At 39.7% G+C, this 17,175-nt stretch overlaps 1 protein-coding gene across 1 annotated transcript in view; it reads right to left on the bottom strand.

The window, feature by feature from the left end:
• The window catches only part of LOC115217639 (protein mono-ADP-ribosyltransferase PARP14-like), a 231,251-nt gene that overhangs the window by 95,749 nt on the left and 118,327 nt on the right, over window positions 1-17,175 (bottom strand). Inside the window, exons 9-12 of the mRNA XM_029787393.2 lie at window positions 16,999-17,053; window positions 3,146-3,282; window positions 2,637-2,864; window positions 1,839-2,066 (exon numbers count right to left, since the gene is read on the bottom strand). Coding sequence (XP_029643253.2) covers window positions 1,839-2,066; window positions 2,637-2,864; window positions 3,146-3,282; window positions 16,999-17,053 — 648 coding nt within the window. The remainder of the gene's footprint in view (window positions 1-1,838; window positions 2,067-2,636; window positions 2,865-3,145; window positions 3,283-16,998; window positions 17,054-17,175) is intronic.

Below are 17,175 nucleotides of genomic sequence, written 5' to 3' on the forward strand. Positions count from 1 at the left end.
GAGCTGAAGACCTCTCAGCTTATCTAAAGCACCATAGAAAATATATGGTGAAATCCTAGTTGATCCTTTAGAAAACTGGCTGCCGCCAGCAAAATAAGTTTGAAATCAGTGTATTTGGTGCTATAAGATGATCCACCATCATGATCTTATGTAAGTTTTAAGGAGATGTACTGGACAGAAGCCATCTTATCTTGCATCAGATTGCTAAAGGCAAGCTTCCCAGCCTGGTGTTCCCTGATGAAAAGAAACTTGACATCGACAAACAGTAAACAATCAGAATGACTGACTTAGGAGTGTATCTGGCTCTGTCAAGGGCAGACTTATAGATCAATGTCAAAATCTAGTCATACACTACCTTTCACTTTGAGAGAGTCCTTTTGTTGCCACAGATTACGGACACGCAAGTGCTAGGGTGTGTCAATCGATATATCGCTGGAGCGGAGATGAATTACTGCTGTCTCTAGCAGTCGAGTGCCCATCATCGACAAGACAGAACAAGGTGGAAATCATGTGATTCGGTGGAAATCATATGATTCGGTGGCCTCAGTGCTGAAGATTTATCTTTTTGCTACTGATATGAAGAAGAGGGCGTTCCAAAAAGCCTATGTGAGGGTCACTCTCATGGCAATTACTGCAGTAAAGTTGGTTCTAATGGAACATCCTTGTTTAAACGGGGATAAATAATACCCCACACTAATAACAGACTGCATGGAATGAAGAACAGTTGCAAGAAGAACCAAAGAAAGAGGTCTTTAAGTGGTCACTTGATCTGCTAAAATTAAACAACCAAATCTCTCTCACATCATACCTTGCTGCCTTTAGTGTTTTGGTGAATAAATGTGGGCAGTCTTAGCCAGAGAATGTACCTGGGGTCCTCAGGTAATTTGCGTCTTTATTTTGAACTTCTTCATACACAATGGAAACAACTTGGATTGCTTAAGCTTCAGGACATCTGAAATTGAATATTTCAAAGGGGACAAGGCTTGTCAGGCCCAAGTGTAAAAGAGCTTCAACATCACCTTGATGGTAAATTCCCAGCTTTTTAAGAGAGGCTCAGAATCTTTAATGAAAAGGGTGTCGGACCAAGAGGAAATTTGTGGACATATTCCACCTGTCCTGGCTTTTGATGCTCAACAACAGAGTAGGGTTTGCTGACCAGGCTTTTTTACTGACCCGTGACCATATCAGATGTTAGATTTTGGAGATTTCCATACTTGGATAGGGAGAAAGTTCCCCTAATTAAAACTGATGTCTTGCAAGAGTCACAGAACAAGAAACGGAGAGAAAGGGGGGAAGGTGGAGCAGAAATAATTGTGTGGCATTGTTAAGTGGATCTTGGTTGTGGCAGCTGGAAGAGGAGGAGGAGAAAAGAAGAGAAGAAAGACATACAAGCATCTTTGACCTTCAGTCTGATGAATCACACACTGACTCAGGGTCAAACAACAACAACAAGCAAAACATTGTTAGCTTTAAATGTTACAATGGAATATTTCAGAAGAAGCAGATTTGGTGGATGGGAAATGGTATAATGAAAGGATAAGCACAACAAGATATGATGAACAGCATTAAGGTAGCATGAAGAAAGGTACCCAGGACATGCTGTGAAGTGGTTGGCACTAGGAATGGCATCCAGCAATAGAAACCATGCCAAAGCAGACACTGGGGTTCAATAAACACTTGTGGCTCATTGGAGCCAGTCAAAATTTGCACCCATTCCACAATGGAACAAGGGCTGTAAATGAGGATCAATTCTATTTCCTTTGTTTCTTGTAGAATATGTTTTTTGGTAAATCCAAGAATATCAACATAAAACAACAAATAACAAATACATCAACCACCTTTACTATTTCTGTGTTGGAGGATAAACCACAAAAGTAAACATCTTTGATCCGGCTTGAATTTAGATCTGAGTAGTTTTTCACGGCTTCATACATAATTCCAGGTAATTTTTCAATGGGGTACCTCAATTTTCCGGCTCCTAATATAGGAAATGCAAGACTTTTTGCTCCCATTCTCTCCGCAGTTTCCAGACAAATGGTTATTATGCGAGTCAAGTTTGTCAGAATCTAAAAAAAATAAGTGTCTAGTAAATGGTAATAGACATTTTATTAAATTATTTTCTTATTACAGGAAGGAATCATTAAGTTGTAATAAATATATTCTCCCCTCACACTGTCATTCCTATCACTCTTTAGTCCTGCAAGAGACAAGGCAACCTCACTCATGTTCCTGCTACAATAAAACAGACCCAATCCACCATGTAAAATGGTTGTTGAATGAAGAGAGACAATGCAGACCCAAGAGGAGTCTTAGTGTTGGGGAGGACGACAACCTCTCTAGTGCTCGTGCCATGACAGAGAAAAACTCACCAATACAGAGAGTAAAACAGAGAAATATGTTTTATATAGTCTTATTATCAGTCACATAACTTTGTTAGGCCATGAGGCTTTTTTCCTTCTATTTATATAAAAGTGTCCTGTTCATCGATATCTTCTGCTTCCTTCCAATGATAACTTGGAAGACCAAATATTAAACAGGATGCTGTCATTTGCTTTATGATTCTCACACAACATGCATAAGGTTCTCTTCAAACATTAACTGTTTCAATAAATCAATATCATATGATTGATACTTACTGAATCAGGGGGATATTTATCCCAGGGAGGTAATACCAGATGAAATACATTCTTACAGTTGAGGTTATATCCTTTAGTGACGGCTATTTCAGACATAGAAATACCTCGAGGATATTTCTGGCAACATTCATCTTGTATCTCAGGACCAGCAGCAAAAAAAATAAATTTGGAGATAGACCCTTTGTCAAGCTGGAGATGTTCATTGGAGCTGTTAACGATGACATCAACCTAGAAAAGTAATTAATGGTAAACAGCTAAGGAACATTCCGTGGAGAGAAGAGAGATACATTATTGCAGTTGATATTGTTGTTAAGAAAGGCTCTACAGAATGGCTGTAGTAAGTTTGAGGTTGTTAAAGTTAGCAAAAGATATACTCAAGATATCAGATGTGAAGGAAATAAAATGTTTGAGTTTGATTGAGAAAATGTTTTAATTAACTGTAATGATTCCTTATTTGGAAATGAAATAACAATTAAATATAAATAAGTTACATGAATCTATTTACTCACAGATGCATTAGAAATTGAATCAATCATTAGGTTTATTTTGATGCCAGCATTTTCTCTGGGTGTCACATTAGTTCTGGGTGTCATGGAGGATGATTCCTGCGGTAGATCAGGAAGGGATGGGTTTGATGAAGGGGTTGCTGAAAATAAACAAATATCAACATACATACATACATGGATATAGATTTTAAATCATAAAGTCTGCTCTATTCTTTAGGGTGTGCTTCTCATTCTGTTATATGTTATATTAACAATCTATATATATATATATATATATATATATATATATATACATCTTAGCTGGGCATATTAAGCATCAGATGTGGTGTACAAGAGAGACAACTGTGACACCACATCTGAAGAAGTTCCAATGTCTACCAGTGGAGGAAGCTGTAGAAGAGGGAGGCCAGGAAGACATGGAATGAGGTGCTTAAGCATAATCTTCAATGATGGGCCACATGGAAGCAATGACTAGTGACCAAGACTTTGGCAATATGCCAAAATTGAGAAGATATGTCAAGCCAAGTGAAATCATAGCTTGTGTGTCTTTGTCGGTGTCACCTAACTGCCAGCCATGCCAGTGGCACGTAAAAGTACCATTTGGGATGTTGTGCCTCATAGAGGCCATGTGGTTGATTCAGGTGTCATGTAACTAGCACCCATGCTGTGGTATATAAAAGCACCCATTACATTATTGTTGGGAAAGTTATCCAGCTGTAGGAACCATGCCAAATCAGACTGGAATCTGGTGCAGCCCTCAGCTTGCCAGCCCTGGTCGAACCGTCCAACCCATGCCAGCATGGACAATGGATGCTAAATGATGATGGTGAATATACATACGTATATGCATGCCATCATCAGCATTATCCCCATCTACATTTGATGCCAATGCTGGCCAAGTGGAACAAAATGATATGTAAAGACACATCCGTCATAGACAAAAGTCATGCCCCAAAACTGTTATATATATTCCTGTCCATGCTGGCCCTACACCCCATCTGTCCCAGTGAAGCATCCCCTCACCACATCTCATCTTCCTAACACCCATCCCTCCATTACTCTTCTAACTACGGTCCTACTTTGCTGCTGTAACCATTTGACAGCAATCTTACAAATCAGTTTTGCACAGATAACATCTAACCTGTGCTCATCAGAGTGGCAGTTGGAAGTAGGGCAATGGTTTCTGACAGCAAGTGCCACATCTCTAATTGCAAAAGACAATTAGAGAGGAGGATTCCATCATTGGTTATGCCACTTGTTCAAAATCTCTGAGTGAGGAGTAACTGCAGCAAAGTGGAATTTGGTTTTAATTAAGCATCTGGGTGGTGAGAGTTCTTAAATATAAGTTTCTCTTTTTGGCAAGGCACAGACTTCCCTTCTGCTACCATTGAAGTAAAGATTACTTTCCTTCGGCAATCATAACATGCGTAGCCATGTATGTGGCATTTTTCTCTCATAGACCTTAAAGGAGGTCTTGGGATTGTTATATATGGTTCTGAGTGGACCTTTTAGTCACGCCCACATATTTCCACATGTTCTTCTATTTGCTGAAGTAACATTCAAAATGATACTGAACAGAAATAATACAAGTTTCACTGTATAATCTGCTCAATATTAATACAAAGACAGTTCATAATTACTGGGAAAATATTTAAACAGAAAAAAAAATGAAAATGTTTTCTCTCACAAAACTGACTGATACAGTTTTGAGAAGCACTTTAGGTTGTTCTAAGCAGAAAAGAAAAGTGAGAACATCTGTGTATAGTATCAGAGGTCATTCTGTTTAAAATGCAGTTTTATAATGCCCAACATGGTTTCCTGAAAACCATTTGACCAGACTATTTGGTGGGAAGATTCCATTGCCCTTGGTTATACATCAGCTGATCTGACTGGCCAAGCCATGTTCACAGAGGTGTTAGTGACTTTCATAGAGGCACAATTTATTTTCCCTAATTGGTTTTCTTTTCGTAGCAATATGCTTGGCTGTGGTCCTAGCTGTGGCAGCATGTGGTAAGTGAGAAAAATATTGGTTTCAAAGCTAAATGCTAGAAACATAACTCTGGCAATGAACTTGGCAATATGCTGGAATTCTGAAGTGGACAGAGTAGGAGTTGGAGAGGAAGACAAGAAAGCTCATAACGATGATGCATGGAAGCCATCATCCATGTGCAGACACAGATCACCTAGACACGAAGAGAGCAAAAAGAGGAAAAGGGACGAGATACCTAGCCGAAAGTAAGGAAACCTTGCTAGTGGCAGCTAGGAATGAGGGAGTATTGAGAGCAGAGAGAAAAAAGGGAAAACAATGAAAGAAGTACAAAAGGGACGTGAAGAAGGGAGTACATAATTAGTTCCATGTAACCACAACAGAAGTTGCAGGAAAACCTAAATGGGATTGACTGAAGAAAGGAACACTGAAAAAAAGAGGCCGAGAGCAGCAACATACTGGCAGTGCAAGGCCAAACTTTGGCCATGAATTAAAGGGTGAACCTTAGGAATGAGCAAGTGTCTTTGCTGTGCCGCATCTGTAACAGAGTGGTTACAACCATTACCCACATTATGAATGAATGCCTTAGACTTGCCCAAATTGTGCCACTACAAATTGTGGCAACATGATAATTAGTGAAAGTGCTACATTGGAAACTGTATGAAAAGTGGGGGTTAGAGAGAGGCAAGACATGGGATGAGTATAAGCTTCAGAGAGTGGGGGAGTTGGAGACTTGTAAAATCCTCTGGGACCTCTCAATCCAAACCGATCAGGTGCTAAAGCATAAAAAAAGACTGGGCCCAGTGGTTGTGGAGAAGATGCACCACATGTGCTACATAGTTAATGTTGCATGTCCCTTTGACCCATGGATAGTCAAGGACGAAGGTAAAAGAAAAGTACATATATACAATCATCAAAGTACGGCTATAGGAATGATGGAAGTGAAAGTAGTACCAATTGTTATTGGGTCCTTGGGGACATTTCTGGAAGGCATCAAGGGAAGTATAAAGGAAATTAGAATAGAGTGCCCAGTAGAAATGTTAAAGTAGTGTGCAGCAAGCCCACTATGCATGCAAGACTGTGATAAAAAGAATAATAATAAAATTTGTTAAAGCAAAATGTTTCTTTCATATATGAAGCACTAGCTGTTGTACCCGGTAATTCCTTGGGGTAAAGATGTTCTATTGAAATGCCTTATTACTCTGATATAAGAAAGCAATTTCGTTATAACTGCAACAAAAGGTGTACTTTCCTCCTGGAGGAGGGAGAGGTTTCCGGAGGTTGGCAAGAAAGAATGTCGGAGGTTGGTGAAAGAGGTTGTCGGATGTTGGCAAGGGACAAAGACATTATTCTGCTTAGCGAAGGCATCTGAGAAATGTATAACTGCTGTCATTCACAGTAAAAAACTATTGTTTTACCGTGAGAAAAGAGTTGTTGAAGTGTTAAGTGAAATTTGGCAATTGAGGATCGAATCCATGCTATGTCAGCATGAAGCCACTACAAATATTGTGTGGAAAAAAATTTATGTACTGTCATGGAAAAAGTGTATCTGTAAAAATGCGGAATTATCGGAGTAATGGGCATTCAAAAAAGTAAGTATGTATGTATAGAAATGTATGAATGAAGTTTTTAAGGTTTAAGATTCAAATAAAGGAAGTGCAATAATAATGTTTAGTAGTTCAAAACTGTGAGTAGTGAAATGCAGAATTAGGTCAGCTGATCATGAGAATCAAATATTGATCACTTTGCTAAAATTTGCAGGTGGTATGGGTTATTTCCCTTGGATTGTTTAAATAAAATATTAGTAATATATAGTAGATTGAAAGATCCATTGGAAGGGCCCTATTATTGATTTTTTTCAACAATCTAAGTATGTCACGAGGTTTCCAGACATGAATTCTACTCACGTGTCAAATAAAGTATAAAAGTAATATTGTCTGCAAAAATTAGAAATAGGACACACAAAAAATCAATATTCAAAGTATTCGAACATAAACACTGAAATGGGTTATTTCCCTTGAGTGTTTAAAAAAATACTGTATAGGTGCTATGGGCTATTTCCCTTGGATGTTTAAAAAAGTAGTCATATGAGGTAGATATAAAGGTCCCTTCCAGGGGCTGCATTATCAATTTTTTTCAACAATCTAAGTATGTCTCGGAGTTTCCAGGCATGAGTTCTACTCACACATCAAGTTTCATCGAAATTGATAAAACGATATAGGAGGAGTTAGCTAACAACGTCACAAACAAACAAACACCGATTTTCCACATATGTAGTAGATAATTGCTGTTAGACATGTTACCACAACACAAGCATAAAACAGATAACGTAAAAAGGTGGAACTACAATATCCCTACACAAATTGTGAGTACAAATATAAACCTCAACTGATCACAAATGCATTCTCATCTCCACACATGTACCGACGACTGTGTATACAAGTCACACATGGACAAAACATCGACTACACAGTATTTAAATTGCTTAGATAAATAAATAATAATAATAATGGTGGTAATAATGATGATGATACTAGTAGTAATATCCTCTTTGCCACTTATGTGGAAATTATCGACTGGAATACTCGCAGAGTCAATGTAAGAACGTCTGGAAAAAAATGGAGTCCTCACACATGAGCAGAAGGGTTGCAAGTATAAGTGCAGAAGTATCAAGGATCAACTCCTGATAGATAAAAATGTACTCAGAGACTGCAAGAAGAGGAAAAGTAACTTAGCTATGTCATGGATCGACTATCGTAAGGCATATGTTATGATTCCACGTTCTTGGATTACCTATTTGGTAATGCATCAAGTGTTGAGCGATTGCTTGGTAAAAGTATGGCGAATTGGAGGACGGACCTGACAGTATACAGAAGAAGTTTAGGGACAGGAGAAATTAGGAGGGGCATCTTCCAAGGGGACTGTCTGTCCCCACTGATCTTTGTAAGGTGCTTGATACCACTAACACTGATTCTGAGGAAAGCAAAGGCTGGGTGTGTATTCAAAAGCTGCCAGCAAAAAGTCAACCATTTGTTATTCATGGATGAACTCAAACTTTTTGGTAAAGATGAAGCCCAAGTCAGTTCCATCTTTTCATATGGTGTATACATTCAGTGCTGATATCAGAATGGAGTTCGGACTGAGAAAGTGTGGTGTGTTAGAATTGAAGAGAGGCAAAATCAAATGTATGGACGGACTAACAATACCGTTGGGGGGGTTTGTGAAGCAGATAGAAGAGACAGGCTATAAAGTACTTGGAGATTTTGGAAATGGATAAACTGATGGAGAAAGAAATGACAGAAACATCTAAGGTGGAGTACTTGCACAGACTGAGACTGCTCCTAAAGTTGAAATTAAGTGGACGGAATAAGATCGAAGCTATCAAGACCTGGGTGGTTTCACTCCTTAGATATGGAGCAGGGATAATCGCATGGACAGTAGACGAACTAAACAGCTGAGATAGAAAGACAAGGAAGTTGCTAACTAGATATGAGACACTCCACCCAAAAAGTGACACAGACAGACTGTATGTACCAAGAAAAAGAGGGGGAAGAGGACTTATTGGATGTGAACACAGCATTAGAGCAGAAGAAAACAACATAGCATAGTATGTAAAAAAATGCCACACAATCGCTATTATAAAAAGTAAAAAGGTCAGGCTTGTGTAGAATGAAAGATTGCAAAGATAAAGCACTATACAAGCAATTGAAAATAGGTGGGTAAAGAAAAGAATGCATGGACAATTTGATAGAGATGTTGAAGATAAGACAGACAGAGAAAAAAGATGGGTGTGGATGACTAAAAGTGATTCAAAACCGGAAACAGAGGTTCTAGTCTGTGCTGCCCAAGAGGAAGCACTAAGAACAAACTACATAAAATACAGAATAGACAATACAGCAGAAAGTGATAAGTGCAAAATTTGTGGACAAAATGGCAATAATAATAATAATAATAATAATAATAATAATAATAATAATAATAATAACAACAATAATGATAATAATAATAATAATAACAATAATAATACTTTCTTTATTGGCTACCAAGGCTAAATACAAAACATAAAGGATGATTCTACAAGGGTTAGTGGGGTTAAACGTCTAAATAGCAAAACAAAACAACAATTAACAAAGAGATTAAACGAACAATGTTCTTCTCCAATAGGGAGGAGTTCCACCGAAGAGTGAGCAAAAGAACATCACACCCTTTGGACCCCCTAATACCAAAGGTACCTCATGTAGGCACCCCTCTCCTCCTCATTCCATCCGGCCTACAGACCCACACTTAGAGTAGGCCCATTCACGTGGGCCATTCTTGACATATTCACCCACCTTTCAACAAACTTACTGAGTGACAGTTCTTACCCCTCCAGTCTCAATTTCCTTTGCAGGAGGAACTTGAAAGGTCAATTGAGGCCTTGGCCAAAGAGGAAGGTACCTGTCTTCAACTCTTTCAATTGTGTCCACCACACAACCACTTTCAATAGCCACCACACAGAGAAAAACTGTCCTTCCCAGCCAAAGGAAAGAGGTGGGATGATCTTCATGATGGACTTGGATGATAGCTAAATCTGTCTTACATGTGACAATAACTGTTTGACAAAAGTTTATAAGTCAGCAATGCGTGGACACTGTAGGAGAGCATACAGAACGGATTCATTGCTCCACTGGCATCTCATACATGCTCATCTGACTGCACACCTGTGCCTGTAGAGCTTATTGTGAACTGGCAGACCCCCCTGGTAGCACTGCCAGGTCATGGATTTCTGGAAGTTGTCCATAAGCCCTGGCCCAAAAATCTTCTGAAAGAGACCAGCCAGTGGATCCCTCTCAACACCCAAAACCTCTGTGACAACGTCGCACCTCTTGCCATCTACTAATCCCCTATAGAACTCCAAAGTGGAACTTCCACTGACTGCATCACCCCACTAGCCAAGGGTTGTTAGCACATGGAGACACTCTAGGTGCTAAGCATCCTTCTTCGGTCTACGCCTGATCCAGGACTGTTGCCCCATCAAAGAGACAATCTGTGGAAAAGTGCATCCAACAAATGGTGACCACACCTACTCACTGTTCAGGTATTTCTGGAGATGTTGCAGCCTCAGCACATGTCTGTGCATCATGAGCCATAGCATACCCAGTCCACCATGCAATGAGTTCTGACAGCAAATGGATCATCTGACAAGTGGTACATGCCCCTTCCACAGGAAGCAGAAGAGGAAGCCCACCAGCCTGTTCAGCTATGAAGCAGCGCATGGGTCGTCGACAGTCAGGTAGTAGTATATGATGGATGGGATGTACGTATTTGTCACCTCCTCCCGACCTTTCAGGGATAGCTTCCTCTCCGCTCATTTGTGGTTGAGACTGGTTACCCTGTCTGTCATTTCACCCTAGTTTGTGTCCACTTGGAGGTCCACATCAAGCCAGACCAACTTAATCAGTCCTTCCATCAAACACCCCGCAATGCTGTCACTCGGCAAGGGCCTGCCTCTCCAGGAGCCGAGCTGCAGGCTCACTGACTTCTAGCTAATCACTGCTCCTGTCATCGCTTCATATTCCATTAGGATAGTGTCAACCATTTTGATTTCCAAGACATCCAACACTATCATGGTAACATCGGCCGCATATGAACTTTCCGTATCTTAGTTCACAAGGGAAGCCCCTTGAAACATCCAACACCTGCAGTAATGGCTTGAGTACCAGTATGTAGAGAAGGGGTGAGAGTGGATATCCTTGACAGACTAAGCATGCGATGCTAAATGATTCCGACATGTGGCCATTTACTTTGACCTCCGAACAGATGTCGCTGTACATTGTAGCAGTCCAGCCTCTGAAAACAGGACCAAAACCAGCTGCTTCAAGGACAGCTTCCAAGTACTGATGGTAAACCCATTTGAAAGCTTTCAATTGATCCAAATTGATCAGGGCCCCTCCCATGCCAGGTTCTTTACCAACCTTCTCTATGATGTATTGCATGAGGTAGAGGTTGTCATGGATAGATCTGTTGGGAATAGTGCAAGGCTGCACATTACCCACCAATCTGTCAATGACAAGTGTCAACTTCTTTGCTAAAACCTTAGTCAAAATTTTGAAAAATGCAGAGTTACAGTCCTAAAGTTATCAACAATGTCACCCTTGTTTGGATCCTTTCTCAGTAGTACCACTACACCTCAGCTCACAGACCTGTGTATTCTTACATTCTGCTGCCAGTTGCGGTAGACACCCTACAAAAGCTCACCAAACTAGTCTGGAATATAAAGCTTGAAGGGCAAACCATCCTATCCCAGAGACTTTTCCCTCATGCAACTAGCCAATGCATCACATATATTCTTCAGCTGTAATTGGCATTTTGCAGAACTCAACCTTCCTGGATGAAAGCCATGACAGAGCATCAAGTGGGGAAGTGAAGTTCACCTCCACCTCCAGACTACCACATGTCCCATACAGTTCAGCAAAGTGCCACTGAAATTCTGCACAAATCTGCTTGCACTCGTGTAGCATCTACCTGTCCCACCTCTCAAAGACTGAACTGAAGTTTCATTACCACATAGCACCTCAGCCACCCAGTGCCATCGAACAGCTTTCATTCCTTCCTGTTTTAGAGCATGTGCCCTAGCTCTCACAATGCAACCTTTATGCTTGGTGTTGAAGAATTGGTTCAGAACCAATCTCGCTACCAGCACATCGGTCACTATGCTTCTACTGAGTGCCTCTTCCAATATCTTAACTAGATCTCCCTCTACTCTAGTCTTCTTTATCACTAGTTGTCTGCTAAATTTTACAACTTCTACTGTAACCCCCCATTTTAGGGCCACCCACCATCGGTTGTTGACAACTGCACCTGTCAACTTTCGATGGACCAACCTGCTAAGTCAGTATCTGAAAGCTTAATGTGCTGGGAAGGACGTATTCTGCTTCCAGTATCCGGGACCCTGCCTATGAAGCAGGTCAACCAGACAGATCTGTATGGTCAACCATACAGATCTGTATGGTTGACCCTAGGTCAACCATACAGATCACAAATTTGTGATCTGTGTAGCTGATGAGTTCAAATTGTGGACAGCCTTTGCTATCCCTATCTGCTGGCCTACAAAATATCCAACACTGTTTACCTATGTCCACACTGGAGCAATCAGGAAATCCAGTCTGGACCTGTCAGCCAGGTGGAAACAACTGAGTAGGTTTGCAAAGCTTGTGCACCCATTTTCCTATCCATTAGCCATGCCTAGTACACACATGCATCCAAGATGGTGTTCCAGTCGCACACTAACACTAATGAGTGAGACAACCCTAGAAAAACATCAAAAGATTTGAAGAAATTCGGCTGTTCGATCCAGAAATTCAGCTGTCCCGATATACAGTGACCAGTCTGAAAGCACTGTCTCAATTATCATTCATGCCCAGGACCACCGACTTGCCTTCCAGGTCCAGGAAGACCAACTGTATCTCAAGATCCAGGCCTTTCCTGAACAACACCCACCCACTATTCCTGGTTGACTAAGAGATGCAAACATCTCAAAATAGTCAAAAATGGGTACTAAGGTGTGTGCCTCCATGATGCTGGTCTCACTGATGGCTATTACATTTAAATTCAGCCACCTGAGGTCATTGAGCAAGTGACCTTGCTTCCAGGATGACCTCACCACATACATTAATGCGACCCACTCTTAGCACTGCCATATTGGCCTAAAAGAAAGGAAAGAAAGATGAGGAGTGTTACTTAACCTCCTGGTGCTGTTGGAGATCACGTGGTCCCACCTCTATTTCTTTGTTGGTCTGCGTTGGGAACCCTTATAGAATCGTTGTATTGGCATTTACTTGAGAGATTCCTACATCGTCTAGAAGGGCATCCCTAATTGTTTGGAAAGTGTCCAAATCCATCCTCCCCATCATTAAGTCTTTTGGCACATGGCATGTGTTAGTCCAGAAGATTCTTCCCCCCCCCCTACCTTTTCCAATGATTCTCCTTTGTGATAAGATGGCCATCAGTTCTTTGCTGGCCCTCCTTACTAACACAGAGTGAGCTGCCTGTGTCACTGTTTTTTGCTGTTCTTGTTGCGTTGGTGGTGTAAGTTTGCTTTTGGGATTTTTTTCCTGTCTGCAGTGGAGTTCTTGGTGCTTGTGGCGCTTTAGTTGATGATTGTGATGCTGCAGGAGTTGTCTGGGTGTGTGTGTGTGTGTGTGTGTAGTTCCTTTGCTATCTTGTTTTGGTGCAGGGTAAGATGTCTTGCCTTTGTGACTTCTTTTCGGTTGTTTTTCTAGTTTACTCTGATCCCTGTCCTCATCACCTTTCATTGTGGTAGAACCAGTGTCTGTTTTAACCTCCTCCGCTCTCCTGTGCAAGTGAATTCGTGTTTGTATGTGTATCTTTTTTCTGCATGCTTGTCTGTCAGTGGTGGGGTTGTTGAGGCTGGTTACAAGGTGTTGGTTTTCATGGTTGACCTCTCCGACGGTTTTCCTGCTGGTGCTGTTGTTACACCTGCCGCCACCATTGTTGCTGTTTTTGCCGCCTTTCCTGTTGTTCATGGTGATGTCTTTTGTTTTCCCAGCCTTAATCAACGGAAGGTCCCCACATCCCTGTAACGTTTTGATGAGGGCAGCATGCTTGTAGGTGTGTTGCATCACCACAAGCAAAGCAATGAGTCATACAGCGCTCAGTGATCAAATGTAATTTCGTCCCCTCTTTGAGGCAGACATGGTCTGGGATGTTCTCCAAGGCTTATGGTTTTATTTGGATTAGCAATTCCAAATCCATCCCAATCTTGTCTTCTCTTTGCATCCGTTGAACTTTAAGGAGGAAGGTGTTGCTGCTCTCCACAATCACACATCTCAACCACCTCCAGATATTGATACCTTGTGTTACTCTGGGGATTCAAACTTTTATTGTTTGTGGTGCCCATGTAGGGCAGGCACATTATAAGCTGGTCAGTTTTACCGGGTCCCAATGAATACTTCATGGCCAGCTCTTCTGTTTTAAAAAGGGCCGAGATGGTGCCAAAACTCAGGGCCCTTCTTGATTGACCTCAGTACCATCTCCACTTGAAGAAGGTGTGAGTGTTGTTCTGCACTCCGAGTCTGTACTGAGACACACTTATACTTCACTGTTCTCTTCTCAGTTTCTACCTCTACTTTGGCTGGGATTGCAAGGTTAGCCCAGGTTCTTTCTCTTTTGATGAGTTTGTGCGCCAGGGTTAACATCTGTTTCTTTGTTGGCGGTGTCTATCTCATAGTACTTTTGTTGGCATTTCGCAGCTGTTGCAAAGGTCCTTGTTCTGCTCTCACAGTTGATGGTGGTGATGGAATCGTTCATGCTGTTACTGCTATTGTTACTCCTAAATACAAACATCTCTCTGTTGCTCGTGTTGGCGTTGGTATTGGTTGTGTTCTCATTGATGTTTTTGTTGTTGTTTTTCTGTTATGCTTCTCTGCTCTGTGTTGTTGGAGTTGTTAATTTCTGTGTTGATATCAGCTATCATTTCATTTCCCACATTATTCCTGTTTGGGGAGTTGGCAGTTACATTTTCATTATCTATTCGACTATCGAGTGAATGTGTGTTCTCCATTGTGTCGCTTTCCTCTGTTGTGATACTTCTTTATTCTTGCGAATACTTTTATCGCTATCCATAGAGTCTGTGGTGCTTTTGAATTTGTTATCAATTTTGTTCCTGAAATTGTTTCTTGTGTCAGTGAAAATTGCATTTTCATGATGTTTCCTGCTGGCACAAACTGGTTTGTTTTGCGTTAGAAAGATACACACCTCCACACCATTTTTCATTTGCAAATGTATAAACATTTCATAAATTCTAATATTTGGCCACAAAGCCCCAATATTATTCAATTCTTTTAGGGGGGGGGTCAAAGACTATTGGCTTATGCTCCCATTTAAACAATAATATAAAAGGAGTCAGTAGTTTTGATAACAAAAATACCTGTCAAGCTTCCAGCCTTCCAACTGCTAGTAGTAGTAGTAGTAGTAGTAGTAGTATAATAATAATAAATTTGTCAATCTACTTCATTTGGTTAATATATAAAGGACTTTGATAGCATGCACTGCTCTCTCACTCAATAATAATAATAATAATAATAATAATAATAATAATAAAAAAGAGCTCAATGCTAAAAACAAACTTTAGCCATCCCAGTTATAAGTTACAGCTACAATATCCTTAACTGGACACTAAATGAACTGACCACAAAAGGAAAAAAAAACAAGAAAAATGATGACAGGATCTAGGATGCACCACCCAAAATCTGACATAGAAAGGCTATATATACAATGTATAGAAGGTGTTAGAGGCCTTATACAGCTGGAAAACTACTATAAAATAACCACCATAGGACTGCAAAAATACCTACTTCAGAAGCAAAGAAAACTAATACAAATAGCCACAAAATACGAGCAAAACAAAAAAACAGTTTTCAGTCCTTAAGGAAGCTGACAAATACAAACAAGAAGTCATAGTACCTGACAACTATGAAGAAGAAGAAGAAACAACAAAAGCTATAAAACAAATGAAAACCAAACTAAAACTAGAACAGCAACGGACCATGAAAAAACGATGGCAAGAAAAGCCCGTTCATGGCAAGTACTGGGTTAAACTAAATGCAAAAGAAATAGACACAAAGCTGTGCTCAGTAGTGAAGTGAAAGCACGCTATAAAAATAAAACTACTGAATAATAATAATAATAATAATAATAATAATAATAATAATAATAATAATAATGATAATGATAATAATAATAATATTAAGAACACTCAGAAAGCGTGAACCTCCACCAAGACAACACCAAGGTCCTCTTAACGATTAGCCAGAGATGATTTCTAAAATGAGAATATCTCAAATAAACTCAACTGCTCTCACAAACAAGAATATAAAAAATGAAACCAACCACTCTCTAAAATTAAGTAAAAAAAACTGGAAAAATAGTCCAGAATCCTTGTCTGGTACCGGATTGATTCCAGTGGTAGTCATGGAATGTGAAGGTAGGTGTGCAGGCTGTGTTTGTAATGCTGTATGTGTGTGTGCCTTCAGAAGTGGGAACAGGGACAGCTTTCTCTATGAAGGCATTTTTTTTAGTTTATCCACTGATATAGTGTCTCTTATGACCATTAAGATCTATAGTAAAAGATTTATCCATATGAGAAAGAAAATGGAAAGGAATTCCATACAGTGCTGTTAACGGAGGTTTAATATCATTGGGCACAAAAATGTGAGTCCAAGGAGTAAAGTTTCCTTCAAGGCAGACCTAGAAATGCAATTGTCAAGAAGGTAAGAGGTTGTAAACAGGAGTGATATTTTCAAAATTGATAAAACTAAAAATTGTCGAGAATCAATTAAATTTATTATTGTTACTGAATACGTTAGTGTTATTTAATTTCTGAATGGTTTTGCTGTCGTTTGTTTATGTAGTTTGATTGCTTTATCCATCAGTTTCATGTAAAATTAATAATAGAGACACAAAGATAAACCTCTGGAAACAGCAATGCTGCCAAAACATACGTGGAACCCATGAGCATACTTTCAAGGGAGATAATAAGAGAAAGACTTGAAAGTCAATATAAGATCGTAATACTTCATGTAAAGTAAATATAACAAACAATCCACAATCCTTATCTGGTACTGGATCAATCTCAAAATCTAATCAATCCATGCCAGTCACAAGACCAAACATCCCTGAAAGTTTCATCTCAATCCATTCAGTGGTTCTTGAGATATCTTGTCCATGGTCAAACAAACAAACATGACTGAAAATAATACCTCTGCCTTCGCTAAGGTGAAGGTAATAATAACAATAACAATAATAATAATCAGTGATGTTTAATAGAGAAGACACCATAATATTCAATATCAACAAACAAATTGTTTACCTTTTGAATGAGCTCCTTCATTTACTGGTTTATTTAGGAGATATTCCTCAAATTTCTGTAAAAATCAAAACCATGATTATCATTTTTGTTTAAGTTTTTAATTTTTTTTAAAGAGAAGAGATTTAATTTAACAAAAGACAAACAAAATATTTAAAATATTTAATGATTTATTTCTAA

The sequence above is a fragment of the Octopus sinensis genome, linkage group LG1, assembly GCF_006345805.1.
Source record: "Octopus sinensis linkage group LG1, ASM634580v1, whole genome shotgun sequence".
NCBI classification, from domain to species: Eukaryota; Metazoa; Mollusca; class Cephalopoda; order Octopoda; family Octopodidae; genus Octopus; species Octopus sinensis.